The following is a 26631-nucleotide window of genomic DNA, read 5'->3' as shown; positions in this document are numbered from 1 at the left end:
ACAGTTTTGCTTTTTAAACCTTATAAAAAGATTTTGGAACAAAATGAAATCTATTTTGAAAGTAATTTACTTTATATTACTTCTGACTATGGTTGCAACTTCAGAAGAGCATTTTAATTTTTAATTTCAAATCTTCATGTATACACAGTAAGTCTTCTCTTAATGTTATCAACAGGTTCTTGGAAACAGAACGAAAATGTATAACGAAACCAGTTTTACCTTAGGTTAATTGATAACAAGAGTTAAGTTCCTGGGGCATATTTTTGGTCACAAAAGCATTAGCAAACTTTTAAATAAAGATCAAAACACCTCTAATATTAAACATGGAAATAAATATGAGCCATACATGCATTTAATAAAGGCCGGGCGTGGTGGCTCATGCCTGTAATCCCAGCACTTTGGGAGGCAGAGGTGGGTGGATCGCGAGGTCAAGAGATCGAGACTGTCCTGGTCAACATGGTGAAACCCCGTCTCTACTAAAAAATACAACAAATTAGCTGGGCATGGTGGCGCGTGCCTGTAATCCCAGCTACTCAGGAGGCTGAGGCAGGAGAATTGCCTGAACCCAGGAGACGGAGGTTGTGGTGAGCCGAGATCACGCCATTGCAAATCCAGCCTGGGTAACAAGAGTGAAACTCTGTCTCAAAAAAAACGAAACGTTAATAAAAACGAGTAAGGTATTTACCCAGTTATTCCAGTTCAGGGTTGCTGGTGGCCAGTTTATTCTGGCAGCTCAGGGAGCCAGGTGGAAGCCAGCCCTTGACAGGATGCCATTCAGCTGCAGGGCTCACTCACACATCCACACTCACTCGGACTGGGACAACTGAGACCTGCCAGTTCACCTGCCGTGCCCATCTTTGGGGTGTGGGAGGAAACCAGAGTACATAGAGAAAATCCATGCAAACATGGGAAGAACGTGTCCGCTCCACGCATTTGCCCTGGCGGGGACTCAGTTTATTTTCTCATCGATGTTATAATGACACTCTGTTGAAGGAAATGTTATTGAAGGCCCTGCTGTATTTGCTAAATGTGATCATTGTTGAAAATTTGTAAAAGTACGGTTTTATATAAAAACAAATTCACTGTGATTGCATGTTAGCACATTCTTATTCAGTCTTTTGTTGTTCAGTACTTACATAGTCATCTTTTTAAGAACTCTTGATTATAATGCATAAGAAACTTTGTTTCCTGATGTTTCCTTTGATTCTTTTTAAGCGTATAGGAAATTTAGAAACAAAATCAGAAAAGATCAGTGAAGTAAACAAGTCCCCCGCAGCCCTCCTACCCAGGATACCAGTTGGCAGCATTTAGCAAGTTTCCATCTGTATCATCCTCTGATTCCTTTCCTGATGTTTGAGTCTTTTGCTCATCTATAACTGCCTTCTTAACAAGTCTGAACCATGTAATCATGTATTTATTACGCAGCTGCATCTAATTGTCTCTTTTGTTGAGCTTAGTATGTTTCTGTTCATTTTCATAAGAGTTTTTCACTGAACTTATTTTCCTGGAGGAAGAATGACGTAGCTGCAAAGCTTTCATCAGGCAGACAAGCAGCAAGTTTCCATCAGCTTGATAGTGAAGGAAGTTTCTCTTTTACCGAAGGTCTGATTTTTTTTTCTGTACTGTGAGTTTTTATCATTTTTTTTGTGTCTTCATAGGTATTTTAGGCTAAAGATGGCAGGGCAAAGTCCAGGGATGCTAGCCAGATACTGCTTTACTACACACGTTTTCTATCTCAGTGAGCTTCCAGCCAAGGTGATGTGGACTTTGTTTGCCGAATGATTATCATTTTTGTTCTCTGGAGGATGATGCTGTAGTGGATCCTCCTTCTGCCTGGTACCTGAACATCTCTTGATTAGAGAGGGCAATGAGCATTTGCCCCAGAAGTGGATGTATGTATGTTTCTGGTGTTCTGGCTTGATTTACTGAAATGTGATTCAGACGTGTGTCAGAAGGTGTAGCAGATGTCGGAGTTCTGCCTGGATCCCTTTGAACCCCTTTTACCGTTTCTGAGGGCCCCCGACACTGGGGTGTGCAGTTTGAAAAGCCAGCACCCAAGGCTTGTTTTCAGGGAAGTGTCTTTGGGCTTACAGAGCCTGTTCTGCTCATGCTCCTTTAAACCAGAAATATCTGGGAATTTCTATTGTCCCAAGGCAGTCTGTCGCTAGTAACTGATAGATAGATGCGAGAATATGAAAGCCCATTTCCTTTGCCTTGCATAGGGACAACTCTGAAGTGTGTGTGACTCATGCTCCAGAACCTTCCTGTGGGATAAGGCCAAGGCCGTCCTCTGTGGGACTTTGCCTGAGTGCATACCTGGGCATGGCTTCCTCTATCACCCTTATTCTGCTTCTCCTACTCCCCTACTGGTCTTCCTCCTACTTGCATGCAAATCTAGTGTCTGCTGCCGGGGAACTGACTGAAGGATGCTTTCAACTTTTTTCCCATTTTCAGGTAGTCTGTCTCTTGCAAAGTATTCCCACTCTGGTAGAACACGATGTTGGCCATTCATTCATCTCTTCACAACCATGCTAGTGTTACTCTGGGCCAGGCTCTTTTCATTTAATGTGAAAATAAATGTCCAGTTCTGCTCCCTTATCTGTTCAGTAAGATTCCATTTTAATTAAAAATAGTTTTTGATACCTAATAAAAAAGTTCGTCCTTTTTCCCAATATTTCATCAGTGACTATTTTCTTTCTTCCTCTCTCTCCCTTTCTCTGTCTCTTTTTTTTTTGACACAGGGTCTTGCTCTGTTGCCCAGGCTGGAGCGCAATGGTGTAATCATTGTTCATAGCAGTCTCAACCTTCTGGGCTCAGGTGATCCTTCTGCTTCAGCCTCCTAAGTAGCTGGGACCAAAGGCATGTGCCATTACACCTGGCTAATTTTTGTATTTTTAAAATACATGTATATGTGTGTATATATATGTATATGTGTATATATATAAACACACACACACAACACACGCACGTTTTGTAGAGATGGGGTTTTGCCATGTTGCTCAAGCTGGTCTTGAACTCCTGAGTTTAAGCAGTCCGCCAGTTTCAGCCTCCCAAAGTGCTGAGATTACAGGTATGAGTCACTGCTCCCAGCCAGTAGGTGTTTTCTCATCATGACTACTTTATCAAATAAGTTGAGTGAAAAAGAGATGGTTTTTCCTTTCTTGGCCAGAGAGATGGCTTCTTACTTGGCCTTTTATATTTGCAAATAAGACATAAAAGTTGGGTGGCTGACATGTAGTTGGATGTTGCCGTTGTGCTAGGCCCTATTCTCCTGTCACTCCCTGAATTGTTGTATCAGTTATCTGTTGCTGCGTAACAAAAGACTCCAAATTTAGTGGCTTAAAACAGCAAGCGTTTGTTTAGCTCCTGATTCTGTGGGTCGACACTATAGTCTGGTCTGTTCCTACGGCCTTACTTGAACTTCTTCAAATGTCTGCAGTCTTTGGAGATGTTGGCCGGGTTCTTTCACATCTGCAGGGCCTCAGTTTGGACGACTAGGCTGATCCTCCCTGCTCTGTGTTGTCTCTTATCTCTCAGCAGGCTAGCCTGACTTGTTTACATGATGGAGGCCAGAGCCTCAAGAGAGTCAGCAGAAGTATACAAGGTTTCTTGAGGCTCAGACTCAGAACTGGCACAAAAATCACATCTACTGGGCCGGGCGCCGTGGCTCACGCCTGTAATCCCAGCATTTTGGGAGGCCAAGGCGGGTGGGTCATGAGGTCAAGAGATTGAGACCATCCTGGCCAACATGGTGAAACCCTGTCTCTGCTAAAAATACAAAAACACTAGCTGGGCGTAGTGGTGTGCACCTGTAGTCCCAGCTACTTGGGAGGCTGAGTCAGGAGAATTGCTTGAACCCGGGAGGCGGAAGTTGCAGTGAGCCAATGTCGTGCCACTGCATGCCAGCCTGCTGTCTGGTGACGGAGTGAGACCCTGTCTCAAAAAAAGAATAAAAATCACATCTACTGCATTCTGTTGATCATAGCAAATCCTGAAGCCAGGCCAGGATCAGGGGAGGGTGGAGGGGAAAGGGGTTCTACTTCTTGATGGGAGGAACAGCAAAGTCACATTGCACGGCATGTGAATATGTGGAGGGCTGGAGGTTGTGGTTAGTTTTGCAATCTGTAACAGCTGCAATTTCTGTTCAGAAGCATCACCTAGTGCTGTTTTGTAGGATTCAGCAATGGTGATGGACCCACTAGTGAAAACGACATTTTCAGGAAGGTCTTGGAGCAGCTGGTGAACTATGTGAACTCCGGAAACCGGTTATTGCAGAAAAACTTTCTGAAGCAGGAAGTAGTTCAGAGGTTCTTGCGCCTCCTTTCTACTCTGCAAGGTAATTTTTTCCAAAGTGTTCAATTATGTTAAAGATGATTTATGTTCATTAAAATTCTTTTCTAATATCTTTTCAAAAATTAATTTTAAAAAATAAAGGTAATGTATCTACAGGTAAAACATTCAGATAGCAAAGAGCATTCTTTGTTGTAAAATTTATTACGTATCCCTGAACTTAATCCCTAAATCCCATCCCCAGGAGCAACCTGTTACTAGCTTTTTATGTGTCCTTCTAGAATTTCTCTTTGCATATACAGCCATTTAAAAAGTACTACAGCTGTTTCTGTCTTCTGTAGATACTGGCTAATGTTGCAGTATGTAAAGTTATTGTGGAATTGAATCTTCTTTTCATCATGGGGAAATCAGGAAACTTCCTGAAAAGAACTTTAGATAACAAAAACTTAAATAATTTGGGAAGATTCTAGAAATTCTAAGTAGATAAAATTTAGTATTTTTAAAACTGACAATTCATAAGACTGAGTTGTCTCAATTTTACAAATTTTATGAAGAGTGCAGGAAGGCATGGCCAGAGACGAAAAAACTCAGGGTATGCAGCAGATGATTATATTTAAGCCTTGGAGTTTAGCATTCCAGTACCAGATTTGTGTCCTTAGGCCAATTACTTAACCTCTTTAAGCTTCGGTTTCTTCATCTCTTGCCTTGGCTAGGGAAATAACCTCATGAGATAATGGATATAGGACACTTATTCTAATGTCCTGCACATAAAACGCTAGTACTTGTTAGCTGTTGGGATGCGCTGGGATGAGGCTAGGTTGTCATCCTTTCTTCCTTAGGTATCAGTGAGTCAAAGATAACCAGCATACCTGTTACACACACTCTAGGATGGGGCCGCTTTCTGTTAGATGTAGACATTCTGTACAAACCACATCTAGGGAGCCTTTGGTTTTTGGACTTAACGCCATTTGCTCTATGATCCCTAAAGACTGTCCTCATTTATACTTAGGGTTGTGGAAATAACATCTTATTTAATTGGATTTGGTAAAAATCTCATAAGAGCACATGCAATGGGGATGCTTCTCCAACGTCCTTTGTGTCTTGTGGCCTGTGTTCCTGTGCCTCCTTTGTTTCCCGGGAGGGTGTTGTGTGTGTGGGTGTGGATTTCTCTTTCTCTCGCTTCGGCCTGGTTACTTTCCCTTTTCCTCTTAACTCCTTACTCTCTGCACCTTTCTTGAAGGCCCTCCCTCAGCTGTCTTCCAGAGTTGAGTGGGTCTCTAATCCACCCAACCTTTTTGACTTTTTTCTGTCTTCACTTTTCCTTTTTTCCTCCTCTTTGTATTTATAACTGGCCATAGGGTAGGATATTTATAGATCTTCCTATTGAAAACGACAGACTCAAATGGGCTAAAAATTGGCAAAAAAGTGACTTTTTGGCTCTCATAATAAAAATGCCAGGCTGGCTTCAGGGAGCTCACCAAAGTCACTAGGACCCATTGTCTCCTGCCTTTCAACTCAGCTGTCCGCCAGTTGGCTGCCAGCTCAGACTCTGTGGAGATGAGACTGGGGTCTCTAATCTCTGACTTGTCCTGCGTTTCTGGACTTGTGGACCCATCTGTTTCTCTCCCAGTGGTTTGAACAAATGTCCTGGGCCTCACTTTTGATCACATTGTGTACCTCTGTTCCTAACTGTGATCAGAAGAATGGAGATGCTTGACTGGCTTAGGCCTAAATCACATGCTACTCTCTCCCATCCCTACGTCAACGGAGAGTGCCGGAAGGTGGGAGAGGGCTGTTCCAGAAGGTGAGCAAATAGATTCTGGGGGACAAAAATTGCAAATGCCTATTTAAGTAGTTTGCCTTTTACACTTTTATTCTGATTCCTGTTAAAATAAGATGATAGACTAGCCTATATTTAATTTCTTCTTATTTTAAAATGAACATTTTAAATATTAAAATGAACATTCATTTTAGAAAACTTGGAGAAAGATGAGAAGCAAGAACTAGCAAATGCAAATCAGGTTGCTCTTATTTAGGTAATCCTTGTTTTTTTCCCCTTCTGCTCTTCCTCCCTGCCTTCTTACTGGTAGGGCTGCCAGACAAAATACAGAATGCCCTGTTGAATTTAAATTTCAGATCGGCAACGAATAATTTTTTAGTATAAATATATCCCCAAATATTGCATGTGTATACTTACACAAAAATTTATTTGTTGTTCATCTAAAATTCAACTTTAATTGGCATCTTATGTTTTTATTTGCTAAATCTGGCCGTCTGCTTGCTGATGATCTGTTTAAAATGTTTTCCACTCTGAAGATTCATCAGCAGCATGAAGAGGGATAACCCTTATCCTGTCTTAGACATCTAAAGATCAGATGGAAACATTTATTTATCATGATAAAAAATTGAGAACTGAGGGATAATCCATCCTTTCATGGTTACCTTACAGCTCTTGACTTTTTAATTGTTCTATAGGATCTCTGTATTTCAGTGGTAATTAGGAGAGGACACTCTCAATATCACGCAGAATTCAAGTCAGGCTTTTGCCGTTTTGATCTCATTAGAATACTCGGAATTCAGGTATTCTGCTTTAAGACACGGTCATCATTCTTCTGTCTCCTGGTCCAGGCCCTATATTCTTCAGAGGGTATTTCCAATCTTCCCATGAAGTCTCAAGGTCATTGCTTACACTGATATTCATGAGTGGTTAAGCAACATGCCCCAAATAATTTATTACTTGTTTGTGGTATCCCCAGTGCTTAAAAGTACTGACCTGTAATCCATGTTAATTATATGTGGATGTTGGGTTGTGGTTGGGGAAAGAAGAGGAATCATGAACATTTTTGGAACGTTGAAAATTTCTTATTTTTGAAAGAAATTCCTCCTGACCTGGTCTGTGACATTAATCAAGACTGTGCCAGCACCTTCTTCAGATTCTTATTGGAAAAACAGAAATGGCCTGAGGTGCTTCTGCTGCTGACCCGCAAAGTCAGTGGAGAGCCACCGCTTGGAGACTGCTTCATCAAAGACTGCAGCTTCTCAGACCTCGACATCTGTACCATCATCCCCCACCTCAGCACCTGGGACCAGCGGAAGACACAGCTTCTGGGCTGCCTGATAGACAGAGGAGGTGAGAGTGACTGGATGCTGAGCACTGGAGACTTGTGCACATTCTCCACATGATGGGGTCCAGGCCACTGCCTGCCTGTCCCTTGCTTTTGGAGGCACCATGAAGTTCACCCTCATTGTCTCCCCTGTGTATTCTTGTTTTCAAACAGTGATGGAGGTTACTGCCCTGTGAGTGAGTTGCCCTTGAGGAACTCTACACTTTTGTGGATTCCAGTTGCTACCTTTCTTTCTCTTGTATGAGAAACGTCAGGTGTGTGGAGGGTCCTTGGCTGTGTTTGGCCCACAGCAGTCATTTCCTCCTGGCCTCTGGCTAGACTTTGACTTGCAGTGGATATGCTGTGTGGATCCTTGTCTGCTTCTGTGACGTTCTTTTCTGATCAACTGATTGGAATTCGAGATGCTTGTTTTTAAAGAAATGGTCAAGTGATTGTGGGTGGAAGCATCTGCTGCTTTAATCAGAACTATCACGCGTGGCTGGGTGTGTGTCTGGAGTGTGGACACATCTTGCTGAATTCGGTTTTATTTCCAAACTGATTTAGAAACACCAAAATCCTCCCACCCCTGTCCCTCACAACCCCAGTAATGCCACTACTAACTGTGTGGCCTTGGGCAGGCTATTTATGTCTTCATCTCCTCGTTGCTAAAATGAATTAATGTGTGCAGGCTTTTAGAAAAGTGCCTTGGCTATGTAGTTTTCTGCTTGTTTTGTGCTGTAAGAGACAATGTCTTTCGTGGGAAAAGAGATTACATGTTATCAATAACACATAATATGTAAGATATAACAGTAATGTGTTATCAATAGCATGTTGATCCTTAGCCCTCAAAGTGCCACACACTGTGCAAGGCCTTTAGGTGTTGGCTCCATCCACAGCTTTCAGGAGATAGATGGGGTCTCGTCTGCAATTTATTTCTTTAAACTCCTTCCTTACGTGGAGTGTTACTTTCTTTGTCTGGAAACCACGGCTGGCATGGAATTCCTGTTTTATTCCTTGATTGAGCAAGCACTTTTAGAGCACGTCTCAGAATCAGGTGCTAGGAACCAAGTCCGCAGAGGTGAGTGCGCAGCTGCTGGAAGCGTGTGAGGAAACTGCAGATCCACAGTGGGGGCTCTGCCTTTAGCTGGAGGTTGGGGAACTTCCATGCAGAGAGGCTGTGTGGACTGAGCTACAAAAGAAGGTGATTTGGAGTGGAGAGATGTCAGGGAAGATGGCAGTTGGGAGAATAAGAGCCCAGAAGCAAGTGCTGTAGCCTATTCTCACTCATAAGTGGGAGTTTAACAGTGAGAACACGTGGACACAGGAGGGGAACATCACACACCGGGGCCTGTTGGGTGGTGGGCGACTAGGGGAGGGATAGCATTAGGAGAAATACCTAATGTAGGTGACAGGTTGATGGGTGCAGCAAACCACCATGGCACATGTATGCCTATGTAACAAATCTGCACATTCTGCACATGTACCCCAGAACTTAAAGTATAATTATAATTAAAAAAAAAAAAGCCAGAGATGTAGAAAGTGTCCTCACACTGACTGTCTCAGGTATGGTGTTACCTGAAGTAACCAAGTGTTGGGTTTCAGTCCTCATGCCAGGACAGTGGGAATGGTGGGAACTATGCTCGTGTGGTGGGGAGGTGGAGAGGAGGCACGGGCGAGGCTGCTGGGGGAGGCCTTTGCCTTGCAGAATGGGTACTGGTAGGAGGATCTTGGAAGTTAGGTAAGCATTAGCTCCTCCCTTGCCACTGAATAACTAACCGAAGTGGTTCCTCTCTCATCAGGTGAGCCAGGCTGTGCTTGCTCACATTACCCTTCCCTCTGCCCCCTCCCAGCCTTGCCTGATGGTCTTCAGGAGAGCCAGGAGAAGCCACTTGTCATGTGCCTGAAACATGAGGACTTCGAATTGGCTTTCCTTCTCTTGACCAAGGGCGCAGACCCCCGTGCTATTTCTCTCATGGAAGGTGATACGCCTTTGCATGCAGCACTCCACATCTTTCTAGAGATCAAAGGTAAGCCCTTGTTTTTTAAGCAGCCTTTTCCTTGAGCAGGAAGCGGCTGGATATTAGAACTGATGCTCTATTTTCTGGTCTTTCCTTTTGTGAAAACTAGAGAGCTAAAAAACAAGCCCCCTTTCTTGGCCAGGCCTGTCCAAGTCACCTGGCCCCTCACTTGTAGCACGATGGGAAGAAGTGACAGTCATGGTGAATAGTCAGGGTGGGTTGATGGGGGATTTTTTTTTTTTTTTTGAGATGGAGTTTCGCTCTTGTTACCCAGGCTGGAGTGCAATGGCGCGATCTCGGCTCACTGCAACCTCCGCCTCCTGGGTTCAGGCAATTCTCCTGCCTCAGCCTCCTGAGTAGCTGGGATTACAGGCACGCGCCACCATGCCCAGCTAATTTTTTGTATTTTTAGTAGAGACGGGGTTTCACCATGTTGACCAGGATGGTCTCGATCTCTTGACCTTGTGATCCACCTGCCTCGGCCTCTCAAAGTGCTGGGATTACAGGCATGAGCCACTGCGCCCGGCCCTATGGAGGATTCTTAAGTTCCAGAGTTGCCTGCTGGTAGCTGAAAAGCACTTTCCATTTATTTATATCATTCTCAAGGGTCCTCATGTGAAGGATCTTGCTAGAATCGTATGCAGTTATTTGGGGATAACCGTGATGTTGGGCTGGATAACTCTTTGTTGTAAGACGCTGTCCTACGCGTTGGAGGGTATTTAGCATCATCCCTGACCTCCACTTATCAGTTGCCAGTGACACTGCCCTGGTTGTGACAATAAAAAATGTCTCTAGATGTTACCAAATGTCCCTTCGGGAATAAATCACCGTTGGTTGAGAACCGCTGAGTTCTTTAATGGATGTCAGATATTTGGGGGAGTTCAGTGTTCTGAGATGCCCCTGGCTGGTATCACTCTCAAACCCCAGGGTTTGCTGTCCCACGAGAAGAGTGGCTTAGCGCTCACAGGGTTTCGCTTGTGTCTTTCAGCTGACATTGGTTTTAGCTTCCTCAACCATCTGTTGGATCTGTTTTGGTCCAACCCCACCGAATTCAGCTACCTCAACCCCAACGTCCAGGACGGCAACGGGAACACGCTGATGCACATCCTCTTCCAGAAGGGCATGCTAAAGCGCGTGAAGAAGCTGTTGGACCTGCTCGTGAGGTTTGACATCAACTTCAACCTGAAGAACAAAGAGGGCAAAGATGCACGGCACCGGATCAAGAAGAATGACTCTCTGCTCCTGGCCTGGAACAAAGCTCTCATGGAGAACAGGCGGAGGAGCCGGCAGGACTCTGCTGCCCACTTGGGGAAGCCCTCCAGGTCCACCGCCCCTGGTCACACGTCCCAGCCCAAGTCCCAGGGTTCTTTCAAGTCACTGCCATGTGGTACCACTGCCAGAACCCTGTCTGAAGGAAGTGCAGTCCCTGACAGCTGGGAGACTCTCGCAGATACCCAGGTGACCAGGGAAGAGCCTGGAGCTCTCAGGACACGCTCTCTGAGAGACCGCCTTATGCAGGACATCACAGATTTGATTCAGCAGGTTGAAGTGGATCCATCTTTCTCAGAGGACTGTCCTCAGAGCTCTGAGCCTCTGGAGGCAGTAGCTGGCAAGGAAGGAAAGAAAGATGAGCTCCAGCCGACCCTGGGTGCAGGGGCCCCTGACTGTAGTGTGGCAGGGGAAGGACATGCTCAGGGGGGCCTGGAGGCCTTGCAGCTTGTGCCCGCTGATAACGGAGGGAAGGAGGGCAATGACAATCAGGATGACAGGAGCACGCAGGAGATTGAGGCCTGCCTCCAGGACTTTGATAACATGACCTGGGAGATCGAGTGCACTTCAGAAATCCTGAAGAAGCTGTCTAGTAAGGTCATGTCTAAAGTCATCAAGAAGAAAGTCATCCTTGCCATCCAGCAGCTGGGGAATGGCGAGTGGACCCACGGCTTGCAGAAGCGACTGAAGCACCTGAAAGGAAGCATCCTGCTCTTCGAAGCCAAGCTGGACAAAGGAGCCCGGATGCTGTGGGAGCTTGCCATCGACTTCTCCCCTCGATGCAGTGAGAGTCCTGAGAAGATCATTGCCGTAGAGCAGAACACGTGTGCCACGGAGAAATCAGGGCGGATCTACACAGAAATCATCCGGATTTGGGACATTGTCTTAGATCACGGTAAACTGGCCGATTCCATCAAGGCCATCTGCAGTGCCTACAACCGGGGCTTGTCCTGTGTCCTGAGGAAGAAGCTGAAGGGTATCAATAAAGCTCAAGTGTCAGCTAACATGAAAATTCAGAAGCGTATACCTCGCTGCTATGTGGAGGACACGGAGGCCGAGAAGGGCAAGGAGCATGCCAATCCTGAGTACTTTCCCCCGGCCAGTGCAGTGGAGACAGAATATAACATCATGAAGTTCCACAGCTTCAGCACCAACATGGCCTTTAACATCCTGAATGACACGACAGCCACGGTGGAGTATCCCTTCCGGGTGGGTGAGCTTGAGTACGCGGTGATCGACCTCAACCCCAGGCCACTGGAGCCCGTCATCCTTATTGGGCGAAGTGGCACGGGGAAGACCACCTGCTGCTTGTACAGATTGTGGAAGAAATTCCACGTTTACTGGGAAAAAGCTGAGCAGGCAGGGAGCCCGTTGCTGGCCAAACAGATCTGGCTGAAGAGAAGGTTGGAAGTGGAACTGGGAAAAGAGGGTCCGGGTGGGGAGGAAGAGGAGGAGGAAGAGGACGAGGAAGAGGAAGGTTCTATCGAAGTGGAAACAGTTGACAGCATAGATGAGCAGGAGTACGAAGACTGCACAGGGGGAGCCTGTGTGGAGCCAGCCGGGGGCGGCCAAACCGCAGAAGCGTGTGCACCAGAAGATCCCCACCAGCTGGAGCATCTGCATCAGATCTTTGTGACCAAGAACCACGTCCTGTGCCAGGAGGTACAAAGGAATTTCATTGAGCTTTCCAAGTCCACCAAGGCCACCAGTCATTACAAACCACTGGACCCCAACATTCACAAACTGCAGGACCTGAAGGACGAGAACTTTCCTCTCTTTGTCACTTCCAAGCAGCTGCTTCTCCTGCTTGATGCGTCTCTGCCCAAACCATTTTTTCTGAGAAACGAAGATGGAAGCTTGAAAAGAACCATCATAGGCTGGTCCACACAGGAAGAGTCGACCATCCCCAACTGGCAAGAGGATGAGGAGGAGGCTGAGGTGGATGGGGACTACAGTGAGGAGGATAGAGCTGTGGAAATGCGTACAGGTGACAGTGACCCCCGGGTGTATGTGACGTTTGAAGTGTTCAAAAATGAAATATGGCCCAAGATGACCAAAGGGAAGACCACCTACAACCCCGCACTGATTTGGAAAGAAATAAAATCTTTTCTAAAGGGCTCTTTTGAGGCCCTCAGCTGTCCCTATGGGAGACTCACTGAAGAAGCATATAAGAAATTAGGGAGGAAGCGGTCCCCCAATTTCAAGGAAGATCGGAGTGAGATCTATAGCCTCTTCTGTCTGTATCAGCAAATCAGGTCCCAGAAAGGTTATTTCGATGAAGAGGATGTTCTGTACAACATATCCCGGAGGCTGTCGAAGCTGAGGGTGCTTCCATGGTCCATCCACGAGCTTTATGGTGATGAGATTCAAGACTTTACCCAAGCTGAGCTGGCACTGCTGATGAAATGCATCAACGACCCCAACGCTATGTTCCTCACGGGGGACACGGCGCAGAGCATCATGAAGGGTGTGGCCTTCCGCTTCAGCGATCTGCGTTCTCTGTTCCACTATGCCAGCAAAAGCACCGCCGACAAGCAGTGTGTTGTCCGGAAGCCCAAGAAGATCCACCAGCTGTACCAGAATTACAGGTCCCACTCAGGTGAGTCTAGGCCTTGGGCTTGCCAACTGGGGGTGCTCGGGCACAGACTTCGGGCTGCCTTTGAAGCTGCAGACTAGCTCCTGCTGGGTTTTTATAGCTGAAGGAAGGGGAATATTTTGGAATTTGTTAGTAAATATGCTCACGGACAAGAGATGGTATGATTTTGGCCACTGCTCCTTCTAAAGTTGATAATCTAAGCTGTGGTTGGGTGGCAACTGACTTTTCAGTAATTATATCTCAAGAAGTTTGCCATAATATGAATACATTTCAGAGGGAACATTTAAACTGTTTGAGAACTTTTGTTAAAGCACTTTGGAAGTACCTGCTCATTTTATATAAAGTAATATACCAGTTATAAGTCATTAATTCTTGAAGCTGGTTTTCTCCCAAAGAGAAGCTAAAAAAAAAAAAAGGGAGGGTGGTAGGCAGTAGACATTGACACACACTCGGTTTTTTTTTTTTTTTAAGATGGAGTCTTGCTCTGTTGCCCAGGCTGGAGTGCAGTGGTGTGATTTCGGCTCACGGCAACCTCCGCCTCCCAGGTTGAAGCAATTCTCCTGCCTCAGCCTCCCGAGTAGCTGGGATTACAGGCACCCACCACCACACCAGACTAAGGTTCTTTTTTGTATTATGTTATTAGAGATGGGGGTTTCACCATCTTGGCCAGGCTGGTCTCAAAACTCCTGACCTCAGGTGATCCACCTGGCTCAGCCTCCCAAAGTGCTGGGATTGCAGGCGTGAACCACCGCGCCCAGCCGCACTCAGGTGTTTTTAATTTGTGTCTCAGTTTTGCACCTTCTCTGTGCCAGGCACAATGCTAAGCAGTTTACATTTGGTATGCATGCTTAGCCTTCATAACACCACTGCAGGGAAGCATCAGTCCCATTTTACAAAGGAGAAACTGAGGCACACAAGTTTAAATAACAGGATACCAACGTCAGGATATTTCCTTTATGGTTTCTAGATACTAACAAATTTACCTCCTTTGGCCTACAAATGTCAGTGGATGATATGGAGTATTATTTTACTTGTTTAAATACTTCAATGGGATAATGCTGGACATATCTTTCTACAACTGAGTATTTTTATCTAATGTTATGTTGTCAAGATTTCTTTTTTTTTGAGATGGAGTTTCTCTCTGTCGCCCAGGCTTGAGTGCAGTGTTGCAACCTTGGCTCACTGCAACCTCCACCTCCTGGGCTTAAGTGATTCTCCTGCCTCAGCCTCCCGAGTAGCTGGGATTTACAGGCGCCTGCCACCACGCCCAGCTAATTTTGTGTTTTTCGTAGAGACAGTGTTTCACCATGTAGGTCAGGCTAGTCTTGAATACTCCTGATCTCAGGTGATCCGCCCACCTCAGCCTTCCAACATGCTGGGATTACAGGCATGAGCTACCATACCCGGCCTGTTGGTGAGATTCTGAATGTTTGTAATGTGCAGTCCAGTGCATTCACTGAGGTTCATGTAGCGTAAAAGGCACCCATTGGAAATGTGCAATTTAATGTATTCACAAGATTGTGCAGCTCTCACCATCATCCAGTTCCAGAACATTTTCAGAAATTAACCCTCCCCCAAAACCCGTAACCATAGTAGTTACCACTCATTGTGTCTTCTCCTCCCACTGCACGGTGACAACTCATCTTTCTATTTCTATGGATTTGCCTGTTGTGGACATTTCGTATCGGCGGAATCATACAGTATGTGGCCTTCTGTGTCTGCTTTCTTTCACTCAGCTTCATGCCTCCAAGGTTTATCCATGTATAGTATGGATCAGCACTTGATTCCTCTCTTTGCTTGAGGCATCTTTTATTCTTTGAGTATGATTAATGGTTATATCAAAGATTACTTGTCTAGTTCCCTAGAAGGCCATTTAAGTGGATTCTACAGCAATTTTTTTGCCCTTTTCTGATTCTCTTGTTAATGAAGATAGATCTTTGGCCCCTACTAACTCCTAATGGGAAGGAAACCACAGTGAAAGCTTATTGCTTAGATTGAGCAGTTTCCACTTAGGTTTATTCCTTTATATTGTATACTTTTAATGACAGTAGTATTGGATAGCCAGTTTTTCCTTTCATTATCTGGTAATAGCAATGGAGATACATATGCCCATTTCATGATGTTCTACCTAGATCATTACATCTATCTGGCGTTTGTAAAGGGCATGTGGCCTCTAAAAATAATGGAGAGACCCAGGAAGATCTATATTCAAATCCTATCACTTGGAGGTATTTATTAGCTGCTCAGAACTCAGAGTTCCTATTTGTAAAAGTGCAATTGTCTCATCTGTTTCACTGCATTGTGGTGAGGATTAAATGGGATGACTTTTATAAAGGTGCCTGCTATGTGATAGGCATTCAGTCAGTGTCACTCTCAATGTCACTTCAGATATTAGAAGAGAAATGGGACCCAGGAATAAAGCTCTTTGGAAAATCCTCTCCCCTCCTCCGACATTTCTTCTTAGTGTAATCCTCTCTCGACTGGGGGTATAAACCTAGTGGAAAAGCGTGCGGGAGGCCTTGGCTGCTGTCCTTAGCTAACATGCAGCACCCTTGTTACCATGGTAATGGTGCTGCCAGCTCTGTAAGCACCAATGGGAGAGGACAAGGTAATTCTGGTTTTCTTACCAAAGTCCATACCAGCCCCTTATGTGAGCATTGTAACAGCTCTCATTGTTTATATTACATTTTTGCCTGGACTCTTCGTGAGGTAATTTTCTCTAATATGAATATAGGCTGGGAATGAGAGCCCACAAAATTCTCTGAGCACAGCAACATGTCTCTGCCTTTATCCACCGTATCCAGAGAGCTCAGGGCTGCAGTGGTGATCGAATGGGAACTGGACACAGGCTTGCAATTATACACACTATAGGGGCCAAATCTGCTTCTCAAGAAAAGCACGTGCCCCACCCCAAATAACCAAAACACTCAGTCATGTTGTTCATTATCCAGCTTGTGTTTTCTGTTGTATTCCAGGAATCCTCAATCTGGCCTCTGGAGTGGTAGATTTACTTCAGTTCTATTTCCCAGAGTCTTTTGATCGCCTTCCAAGGGATACTGGCCTCTTTGACGGTCCGAAGCCAACTGTTCTGGAGTCTTGTAGTGTAAGCGACTTGGCAATTTTGCTGCGAGGGAATAAAAGGAAAACTCAGCCCATTGAATTTGGAGCCCACCAGGTGAGCTGCTTGGCTTCTTATGTTTTGAAATAAAAGGCAGTTTGCAATTGAAGAAAGCTTTGAGAGGCTAAATTATTCCACAAGGTAGAATTCAAAATAGTCCCTGTCCCACAATGGGTGAGTTCCAGAGATGGCTGAGTGGCCAAGTGTTTCATCTTCCCCCTGGCCTGCCCAACCACGTTTATGCTGGCCATTTCTCTTTAAAGACAGTACCTACCTCCCAGATAAATAGACTGAGCCTTACCAGGTTTTTCCCTGTAGACCTTGATGTTCTTTTGTTTTCCTGCAGGTCATCCTTGTGGCCAATGAAACGGCAAAGGAGAAAATTCCAGAAGAGCTGGGTTTAGCACTTGTGCTAACAATTTATGAAGCAAAAGGCTTAGAATTTGATGATGTCCTCCTTTACAACTTTTTTACTGATTCTGAGGTACGTCACACTGAATTCTTTTCACACAATGAATGTATTTGTATGAGCTGACCTTCACTCTGGGGAAGAGAATTTGGAGCTGAGGGCAAGAGAGTTTATAACAGGCCCCTGTTTGTATTTTGGAGCATCATTCATTCATTGTGAGGTTTTGTGTGTTTAGATGTGGGTTTTGGCATTAGCTGTGGGTTGTTTCACAGTGTGTCATGGGCTGGTTCCCCCATGTTCTGCCCTTCTTTGGCTGTCTAGTACCCAAGTGCCAGTGTCCAGTTCTCATTAGCCACTGTTATCCTTAGCTCCCAGGGATGCCCAAGTTGGAGCAAGCTCTAAGGAGAGCCTTACAGATGAAGCCAAGGTTAGCATTGTCCACCCTGTGATGACAGAACTGGGTAAGGTCAGTTCATAGATAGAGACAGTTCCAGGAAGACAAATGAGGCTTGGTTCCTGCCCTCTGGATCAGGTAATGTGGGGGATAAGAACAGCTTCCTTGCATGGGAGACCCCTCTAGCATGGCTTCACTACCACTGCTTGCAGCCCATGCAGATGATGGCAGCCAAAGCATCCCCAGATTGACCCCCAGTGACCTCTGTATTGGTCCACTGCTTTCACTTGGCTCCTGAGTCCTCGTGGGTTTTTCTCCCCAAGCTTTGTTCATGATGGGTAGAGCCACCAACTCATGGCCATTGTCCTGGGTTTTCTAGCCACTGTTTTCTCTTTTCCACCGTCTTTTGGTGCAGACTTAGACTGGCTGCTGACTATACTGTGGGGTCTTCTTTGGGGACTTGGCTGGCTTGTTTCCCAGTCCTTGTTGCAGACTTCCATTGCACATGATGCATGCTTGAAGGGGCTGTGAACACCCAAGTCAAGAGCACTGTTGGCTTTAGCACTGACCCTTTGGATACAGTCCTTCCTTTTTTTCATACCATTTTTTAAATGTTATTTTGCCTGAACAGCACAACTATTATAATATTGCTCTGGGTGCTTTGCTGTTTACAGGGTACTTTTGGAATTCATTGTCTCACTCAACCAACCCTCTGAAGTTACAGGTATTTTTATTATGCTCATTCTTTTTTTTTTTTTTGAGACGGAGTTTCGCTCTTGTTACCCAGGCTGGAGTGCAATGGCGCGATCTCGGCTCACCGCAACCTCCGCCTCCTGGGTTCAGGCAATTCTCCTGCCTCAGCCTCCCGAGTAGCTGGGATTACAGATACGCGCCACCGTGCCCAGCTAATTTTTTTGTATTTTTAATAGAGACGGGGTTTCACCATGTTGACCAGGATGGTCTCGATCTCTTGACCTCGTGATCCACCCACCTCGGCCTCCTAAAGTTGTGAGATTACAAGCATGAGCCACCTTTATCTGTAGAGAAAGCAGAAAGTCACTGAGATTAAGTAAATTTCTCATAGTCATAACGTAGATGGCAGAGCCCAGAGACGAACTCAGATGCTTTGAGTTCTAAATCTCTTTCATTTTCCTTCTTTATAAGCCTCGCATGTGAATTGAATTCCAGAACCTTCCACAATTAGTATATCATTGCGATTCCTTACGTACGTTCCTTTTCTATTAAATTTTGCTAATAAAATCAGATGCACACTCATTAACCCTGGAACCATTTTTACCTTTGAGGACTAACTTTTTTTTCTAACAATACATCCATCGGTCATGGTTGGACTGAGGCTCTCCTAAAAGAGGAAGGGTAAGACTTTGTTGTTTCTGTCCTTTGATAAGTACCAGTTCTATGCTTGTGCCAGTAAGAAGCTCAAGAAGCTCTGGACTTCAGGATCTGTGACTAGGGGTTGGCTCTATTTGTGAAAGAAAAATCCAGTTGTGTGTCTTATCTTGAACCTGAAAATGGTGAAGGCTTTGGGTATCTTGACCCCGTGCTCCCACCAGTGGCTCAGGGAGTTGCCTGAAATGGAAACAATCCCCCACGGAATCTTTTGTTCACATCCACTTCATCGTGTGTAAACAGTAAGACCTTGGAAACTACTTCTGCTGGGGTTCCTTCCAGTGTTAATGCGACTGTTAATTCCGTGGCCCAAAGCACACTCTGAGTTTATCATTTACAGCCTCCAGGTCAAAGGCAGTCAGTCAGCAGATGAGAGGAAATGCTTTCATAAAAGGATATGAAAGGCAGGTCACACATCTCCACAGTCTCCTGTGGTCTGGCTGCTTACAAGGGGTTTATTTCGAGGTAACTGAAGGCTGCTGAACAGTGATTGCTATTTGAACCTGGGGGACTGTGGAGAGCTCCTGTCTCTCCTTGACCCCTTCTTCCGTCTCATTTATGTTTCTGGCAAGCACCCTCTTTGAAGCAGCTGTTATCTGGGCTTATACGTGTGAGTGGGTTGAGGGGTGTGCTGCTTTTTGGCCTGGTTTGTGATTCTTCTCTCTAGAGGGTTTATTGTTACCTGTTGAAACACATGGTCACCAGAGCCATCCCCTGAGATGTGGAAGGGGCCATGGAACTGTTACCCCAAAGCGTTTTGTAGGACGTTGCCTTCTTTTTGGGGGAGAGGAAGTCATTCTTCCAGTCAAGTCACCCTCAAACTGTCCTTCTGTGGGCACTTAGAAGGGTGACTGCCATTCATACCTTTCCCCAGTGGGACCTCCTTTCTTTCAGACTCATGTCAGTGGTACAGGAGGGACTTTGAAAACCACAACCTTTATGGATTGTCTAACTGACCTAGAGAATAGACCCCTAAAGGTAGGCTTGCTAGTAAAATCTAAGCCTTTTCCTTCACGATTGATGGTCCCAAGAGAAGAAACTGGAGGACTTTTCAATTTTGCTGCTTTTATTCCTGCAAATGCTGTAGGCCTGTATCCTTGCTACAAGTATATGAGCGTACTCCTAAAAGGCCCCACCTTGGAAATACAATATGTTTGATTCATAAAACAGGTCAGTCATGTGCCATCTGAGCAGCTATTGCTTCTCTTCCAGCAGTTTTAAAACACACTGTGCTTCCCTAGCCCTTTCAAGGTTAGCCAGTCTGTACCTCGTGCTGCCTGCCAGGAGGATCCTCTCAAATGTCAAGCACTCGTGTCTTCTGCCTACTTTTCCTTGGCAGACAATTTCCTTGTCTACATAGCTTCACAAAGAGGGCGGTCACAAATATGTCCTGAAGACTATTTTAAACCTTCCAACGACTTAAATGATTTTATGTTTCAGAACATGGTGATTGGTACCATAATCGATGAGTAGCATAGCCATTCCTATTTAATAGACAGCGTTTAAGGCATTTAACCTTGTTTACATAGTTGAGATGATGGAGTAACTTAAGGCAGGTAATAAACTATCCACTTAACGTTTTCAGCATGCTTTAAAAGTTGCATAGATGGCAAGTTTTATAAAGAGGAAAGTAAAGGCTAGGAGAGTTAACTAGCTACTCTCACAAGACATGGGAAAGTATGAAATACGAAGTTTCTTAAGAATTTTGAATTCTGAATGCTGCATGTAATCTGGGCACTTGAGTTTTAGCGGTATCTGCAGATGACAGCCTGCTGGCCAAATCCAGCCTACTGGTGGTTTTTGATGGCCTGTGGGCAAGAATGGTTTTTACATTTTTAAATGATCAGAAAAAAACCCAAAGGAGAATGATATTTTATGGCATGTAAAACTGATATGAAATTCGATTCACAAAGAAAGTTCCGTTGGAACATGACACACTCATTTGTTTACTTGTTGACCGCTGTTCTAGCACCAAAACGGCGGTGTTGAGCAGTTGCGAGAGAGATCACGTGCCCTGCAATGAGAAAATTATTTACGATCTGACACTTTCAAGAAAAAACTTACGAGCCCCTGGTCTCGTAGTCACTTTGGTTTTGGGGTTTTGGTAAAGGAAAAAAAATGGGTAAAATATCAACTATTAAACTCTGTGCTAGACGTTTGACACTCATGATCTGTTTTTATTTTCCCAACAAAGTTGGGTAGTAGTATCCTCATTTTGTAGAGCAGGAGAATAAACAATGTGTCCAAGGTTGCAAAGTTAATAAATGGAAGAACTGAGATACAAATTCGTTCTGTCCGATCTGAGAGTCTACCTCGCACACCATAGCCCTGGATTTTCTTCCTCCTCAATTAAACATTCTGCCATATGTGTCTTAACTGCTGACCCTAAGTGACATCTCTTAACCGTGTTGTGAGAAGGGGTGAGGATTCCCCCGTCCATGCTGATTGTACAAATTCTTTCAATGAGAACAACTCCCTGAGCTCTTAGCATTCTTCCCTGGAAGTGGTCATGTGTGCCTGGCTTCTTAGCTATTTTGGTCTAACGTGTGGGGAATTTTCACAACTTCCCTGGTTTCTGCCTGTGCAAGCTAGTCTCTCCCTCCTATCCATTCTAAGATCACAGGATGGACTCTTCCTCAAAGCTGAGGTTGAAGGCCTGGTACCCTGATGAGGCTTAATTTTCCATGAAGCTCAGGGAGGCTATGTGTATAGTTCAAAAGCATATTTTGTTAGTCTTCAATTTTTTGTTGTTGTTCAGGCTTATAAGGAATGGAAGATCATTTCCTCATTCACACCTACATCAACTGACTTCAGAGAGGAAAACCGGCCGTTGGTTGAAGTACCCCTGGACCAACCAAGCTCTGCTCAGGGGCGATCTCTCATGGTGAATCCAGAAATGTACAAGGTGAATTTCTGCCATCTGTCAACACACATATTTGACATGGAACCAGTAAACAAGGCCTGGGAGAGAAGATGAGAGGAAAATGGAACTTGCACTTGGCTGGTTTTCCTCAGCAACAGGGAATGGAGGCTGGGCAAGGAAGGAACAGGAATCTCAGTTCTGGCAAATTCCCTTTTTCTCAGTAGAGAGCTGGGCTTGATGGGTGGGCACTGTCTGAAGCAGAAGGAGGAGGGTTGTACTTTCTAGTTCACCTCTGAACTCAGCTTTGTTCTATCAGAAATTTTGATGCCATCGTAGGGTGGGTTTGGAGTAATTCAGTGCTAGTGATAGTTATAATAGAAGTGTATGACTGGTTTAATTTTTTAAAAATAAGTCACAGCAATTGTGTAAGAGGTAACCATTGGGGTAAACTGAGTACATGGGATCTGTCTGTACTCTTTGTAACTTCCAGTGAATCTGTAATTATTTCAGAATTAACACAAAATAATTAGAGCAAAAAGAGAAAAAAAAAAACAACTTATGGCCGATTCAAAGGTCGTCCCATGCAGATGGCATGCTCACGTCCTGCTTAGCTGGGAAAGGGGGGAGTTTCTCTTGGCCTCACTGGAGCGTTGCTTACCTGTGCTGTGGCCATAGTGAGCTCCTGGCATCTTGCTCTCAGCTGTGCTATCCTTCTATACAATTTAGTTTTTGTATTTTTCCAAAATTAGATAGAGTAAGCCCATTGGAGTGTGTCACATTGTAGCTAATGACAAATGGCTCCTCATCTTTGTCCTCAATGTTATCTTTAGCTCCTCAACGGGGAGCTGAAGCAGCTGTACACCGCTATCACGCGGGCTCGGGTCAACCTCTGGATCTTTGATGAAAACCGAGAGAAACGGGCTCCCGCGTTCAAATATTTCATTAGGAGAGATTTTGTCCAAGTTGTAAAGACAGATGAAAATAAAGGTAAGATCCTGTTAAAATACTCTCAGTATTGGAGGAATCATGTTTCTCTCAGCCGTTCTTATGGTCAGGAATAAAAGGTGTAGCTTTTTGAAAGTGCTTTATTTGTTTTCCACAATATTCTGAGAAATGAAAGTTGTTATTCATTTGCCAAGTTGTGTGGGAAAGTGTGGCTGTAGTGGGATTGGGAAGGTTAATGCCTTCAGGGAAGATCTTTTATTTGTCCTTTAAAAGTGGGGATTATGGACAGGGCTAGAGGAAATAGGCCCTTTTGGGAGAATACAAAGTACTATGAGTATTTGTACAGTTGATTAACAATATCTATAAAAATAAAGATTGTACATACCTTTAACCCAACAGTTTCACTTCTAGAAATACATCTGAGATATTTGTGTTGAAAATCTCAAAACTACCTGCGTAAGTATCCTCATCACAGCCCTGTCTGTGATCATAAGAAACGAAAAGCAATCTAAGTGTCCACCAATGAGGGAAAGGTTAAATGCATTTCTTTCAGGGGACTCCTATGCATCCATGAAAAAGAACAAGGTGGTAGATTGTCATTTCCTGATGTGGAAAGACGTTCAAGATGTATTATGTGAAAGAGAAGTTTAAAACAGCCTGGGTAGAATGATATAATTTATAAGTAACCTTATATTATTATGCAAATATAAAAACCATTTATGTACATCAGTATATATCAGAATAGAATGTTTATGCATGTGTACTTAGATAATATACAAACACCTATTGAAGTGTCTTTAACTGTCAAACCCAATTCAGTTCCTGAGTTTGTTTATCAATAACTGGGCTTGTGAGAGTCCAGCTACTGTGGTAACAGGTTGTCTGAATCTGTGTGGTTTCTGCGTTTCACAGAACAAGGAAACTAAGAGTTCAGGCAGTAAGAACTCTCAGTTCAGATAGTAAGAACCAAGAGCGGCGACAGTAAGGAATTAATCAGAAAACTTCCCTGTATTCGGTTCCTGATTGTGGGTAACAAGGGTTTAAATAGCAGGAGTTTGGAGAGGTAGCATGCATATAAAGTCATGTATACACCTATTATTTCTGATGCACAACTGTGTATAGTGATGACCTCTGGTGCTGACACTGGTGGGCATGGGGCTATTGAGTAGGTATGGACACCTTTTATTTTTTACCTTTGTATCTCTGTGCTATTTGCATTTTTTTTAATTTTTGTATCTTTTTTTCATTAATTTGCAAAGACTACCTAACAAAGTGAAGTTCTCCTGATAGGATAACAGAAGAGACATAATCAGCCCTTCATGAAGGAGCAAATTGTTGCCTTTCTTGAGGGTTAGTTGTCAAGTTGTCTCCTCAAGGCCATTGTTAATTTCTGTAAGTATAGGGCAAGGAGCAGAGTTTGGCTGCTGGAGAGAGGTTTCTCCTGGGCATTCCTCAGCCAGTTTGGAGGCTATTTCTGGTTATTACTGATGGCTCGGCTGGGGACTAGGATTAGATTTCTTATCCTAAGACTTGACTGTTGTGACGGGAAAAGTCAAAGGCTAGGAGTTAAAAAACAAAACAGGCTGGGTGTGGGGGCTCAAGCCTGCAATCCCAGCACTGTGGGAGGCCGAGGCGGGTGGATCACAAGGTCAAGAGATCGAGACCATCCTGGTCAACATGGTGAAACCCCGTCTCTACTAAAAATATAAAAAATTAGCTGGGCACGGTGGCGTGTGCCTGAATCCCAGCTACTCAGGAGGCTGAGGCAGGAGCATTGCCTGAACCCAGGAGGCGGAGGTTGCGGTGAGCCAAGATCGCGCCATTGCACTCCAGCCTGAGTAAAAAGAGTGAAACTCCGTCTCAAAAAAATAAACAAAAACAAAAAACATAGGTTCGCATAAAAATTCTCCACCTGTGTAATGACATGACCGTGTTCAGGTCCCACTTTCTCTCCCAAAGGAAAGTGAGTGGATTGGCCTAGTAATAGGCCTTCTCAATCTTCCTGCAGCTCATTCCCCTGAATTCCCCAGGTATGTTCTGGGACCCACTGTAAGATATCATATGGCCAGATGTGGTGGCTCATGCTTGTAATCCCAGCACTTTGGGAGGCCAAGGGGGGTGGATCACCTGACGTGAGGAGTTTGAGACCAGCCTGACCAACCTGGTGAAACCCCATCTCTACTAAAAATAACAAAAATTAGCTAGGTGTGGTGGTGTGCACCTGTAGTCCCAGCTACTTGGGAGGCTGAGGCAGGAGAATCGCTTGAACATGAAAGGTGAAGGTTGCAGTGAGCCAAGATCACGCTACTGCACTCCAGCCTGGGTGACAGAGCTAGACCCATCTCAAAAAAATAAAGAGAGATCATATAAGATAGGTGATTTTTTTTAAATTTGAAAATTCAAAATGAAAATGGATTACAACTGATTTTATGTTTTTGTAGCATCAAGAATGCAAGAAAAAGGTCAGTCTTAACAACACATTTTACACTGTACATAGTCAAGTCTCTCAGAGCATCTGTTCCATTGTGCTTGGATTAAGTATAGTGACTACGCAATTGTGTTTCTTTTACATGGCATCTGCAGAGTTCACTGGCCCTGTTCCGAGATAATGTGGGATGGGTTTTTTGCTGTGGGAATTAAATGTCACTGGGGCACTCATAACAGCACATATGGAGTCAGAACAAGATGCTGAGAAGTCATCACTGCAGTGCTACACAGCACCAGCAGAGGGAGAGCACGGAGGGATCAAGCTGTGATGCTTAACATGTGTTTTTGCACCTTGTAAACGAATCTGGCCTGTCTGCCTCACTCGCTCACTTAATATCCATTGGCCAAGGTGTCTCTGATTCCTTCAGCTCTGATTTGGCTGCCGGTGTTGCCCTGGTGTTCACTGTATTTTGTGTGCTTCATGAAGCTGTGGCTCGGAACCTGCAGGGATTGTCACCCATTGTCGGTGATGCTCTGGGGGAGGCAGGCGGCGGGGGTGGTGTGCTGAAATGGTCACCTGCAGGCTAGTGAGGATAACGGGATGGACAGCAGGGCATGCAATGGTCTCTGTCCACCAACAGGAATGTGATGAGGGCAAAGTTTGCACATTTAGAAATAAAATTTTGCCACCTTTTTTCTTGCTAAAGCCCTGGCCTGGGAGCTTGCTAAGAGCTACTTGACTTTGGGTTTCCAAGGAGGAATTTTTAATTTCTATCTGCCTTCTGATTGGTACCCACAGAAAAGGAAAGTCAACCAAAACTTAAAAATCAAACCACATCCTTTCTCCCCTCTCCCTCCTCCTTTCAGTGCCCTCACAGATGTGGTTTGGTAAGTTAAAATTTATCTTAATGAATACTAGAAGGGCAGCACAGGTTTTAGTCTGCTCTGGCTGCCGTAGTAGAATACTGTCGACTAGATGGCCTAAACAACAGAGATGCGTTTTCTCACAGTTCTCCAAGGCTAGAAGCCCAAGATCAAAGTGTAGGCAGGGTTGCTTTCTTCTGAGGCCTCTGTCCTTGGCTTGCAGACAGCCTCTCTATGTGCTCGCATGGTCTTGCCCCTTGGGTCTCCCTGTGTTCCAGTTTCCTCTGAGGACACCAGTCCGATTGGATGAGGGCCCACCCTAACAGCCTCATTTTAACCTAGTCACCTCGTTAAAGGCCCTGGCTCTCCCCAAATGCAGTCACATTCTGAGGTATTGGGAGGTAGGACTTTAACAAGAGAACTTGGTTGGTTGGGCAGGGGGGGCACAATTCAGCCCATAACAACAGTTTTAAGTGCATGAAAGCCCAGAGAAGCAACCACACTTTTCTTTTTCATTTAGACTTTGATGATAGCATGTTCGTTAAGACCTCAACTCCTGTGGAGTGGATTGCCCAGGGAGATTACTACGCCAAGCACCAGTGCTGGAAGGTAAGGGGCTGGACTAGGAGCCAGGGGATGGGGGGGTCCTTGTCACCGGTGCCCTCGTCAGACCTCACAGGCAGATTTCCCATTGTGGTGTCTGTCACCAGGACGGGATGAGGGTGACAGTGCTCATGCCCCGTGCTCTGAAACATCAGTTCACCTCAAGATAAGGAGAGCTTCCTATCCTGCTCCTTCCCTGGCCAGCACAGGGATGACAACTCTTCATTTTGGCCAAGTGCCAGGATGTGCTGATAGATCCATGGAGGGCTGTGGCCTTTGCCCCACCCAGGAATCCTTCTATATATTTTCTTTTCTTTTTTTTTT

At 44.8% G+C, this 26631-nt stretch overlaps 1 protein-coding gene across 5 annotated transcripts in view; it reads left to right on the top strand.

Annotated features, from left to right (window-relative positions):
* Positions 1-26631, top strand: part of TRANK1 (tetratricopeptide repeat and ankyrin repeat containing 1) — a 127862-nt gene that overhangs the window by 85295 nt on the left and 15936 nt on the right. For 4 of the 5 annotated variants that reach the window (XM_035278568.3, XM_035278569.3, XM_035278565.3 and 1 more), the window contains exons 10-18: positions 4175-4336; positions 7166-7420; positions 9245-9421; positions 10401-13280; positions 16253-16452; positions 16742-16879; positions 21364-21510; positions 22299-22455; positions 26225-26313. In XM_035278568.3, the coding sequence (XP_035134459.2) occupies positions 4175-4336; positions 7166-7420; positions 9245-9421; positions 10401-13280; positions 16253-16452; positions 16742-16879; positions 21364-21510; positions 22299-22455; positions 26225-26313 (4205 nt within the window). The remainder of the gene's footprint in view (positions 1-4174; positions 4337-7165; positions 7421-9244; positions 9422-10400; positions 13281-16252; positions 16453-16741; positions 16880-21363; positions 21511-22298; positions 22456-26224; positions 26314-26631) is intronic. The other variant, XM_035278567.3, reaches the window with a different exon arrangement.

This window comes from Callithrix jacchus, chromosome 17 (genome assembly GCF_049354715.1).
Source record: "Callithrix jacchus isolate 240 chromosome 17, calJac240_pri, whole genome shotgun sequence".
NCBI lineage: Eukaryota > Metazoa > Chordata > Mammalia > Primates > Cebidae > Callithrix > Callithrix jacchus.
This window is presented reverse-complemented; position numbering and strand designations above follow the sequence as displayed.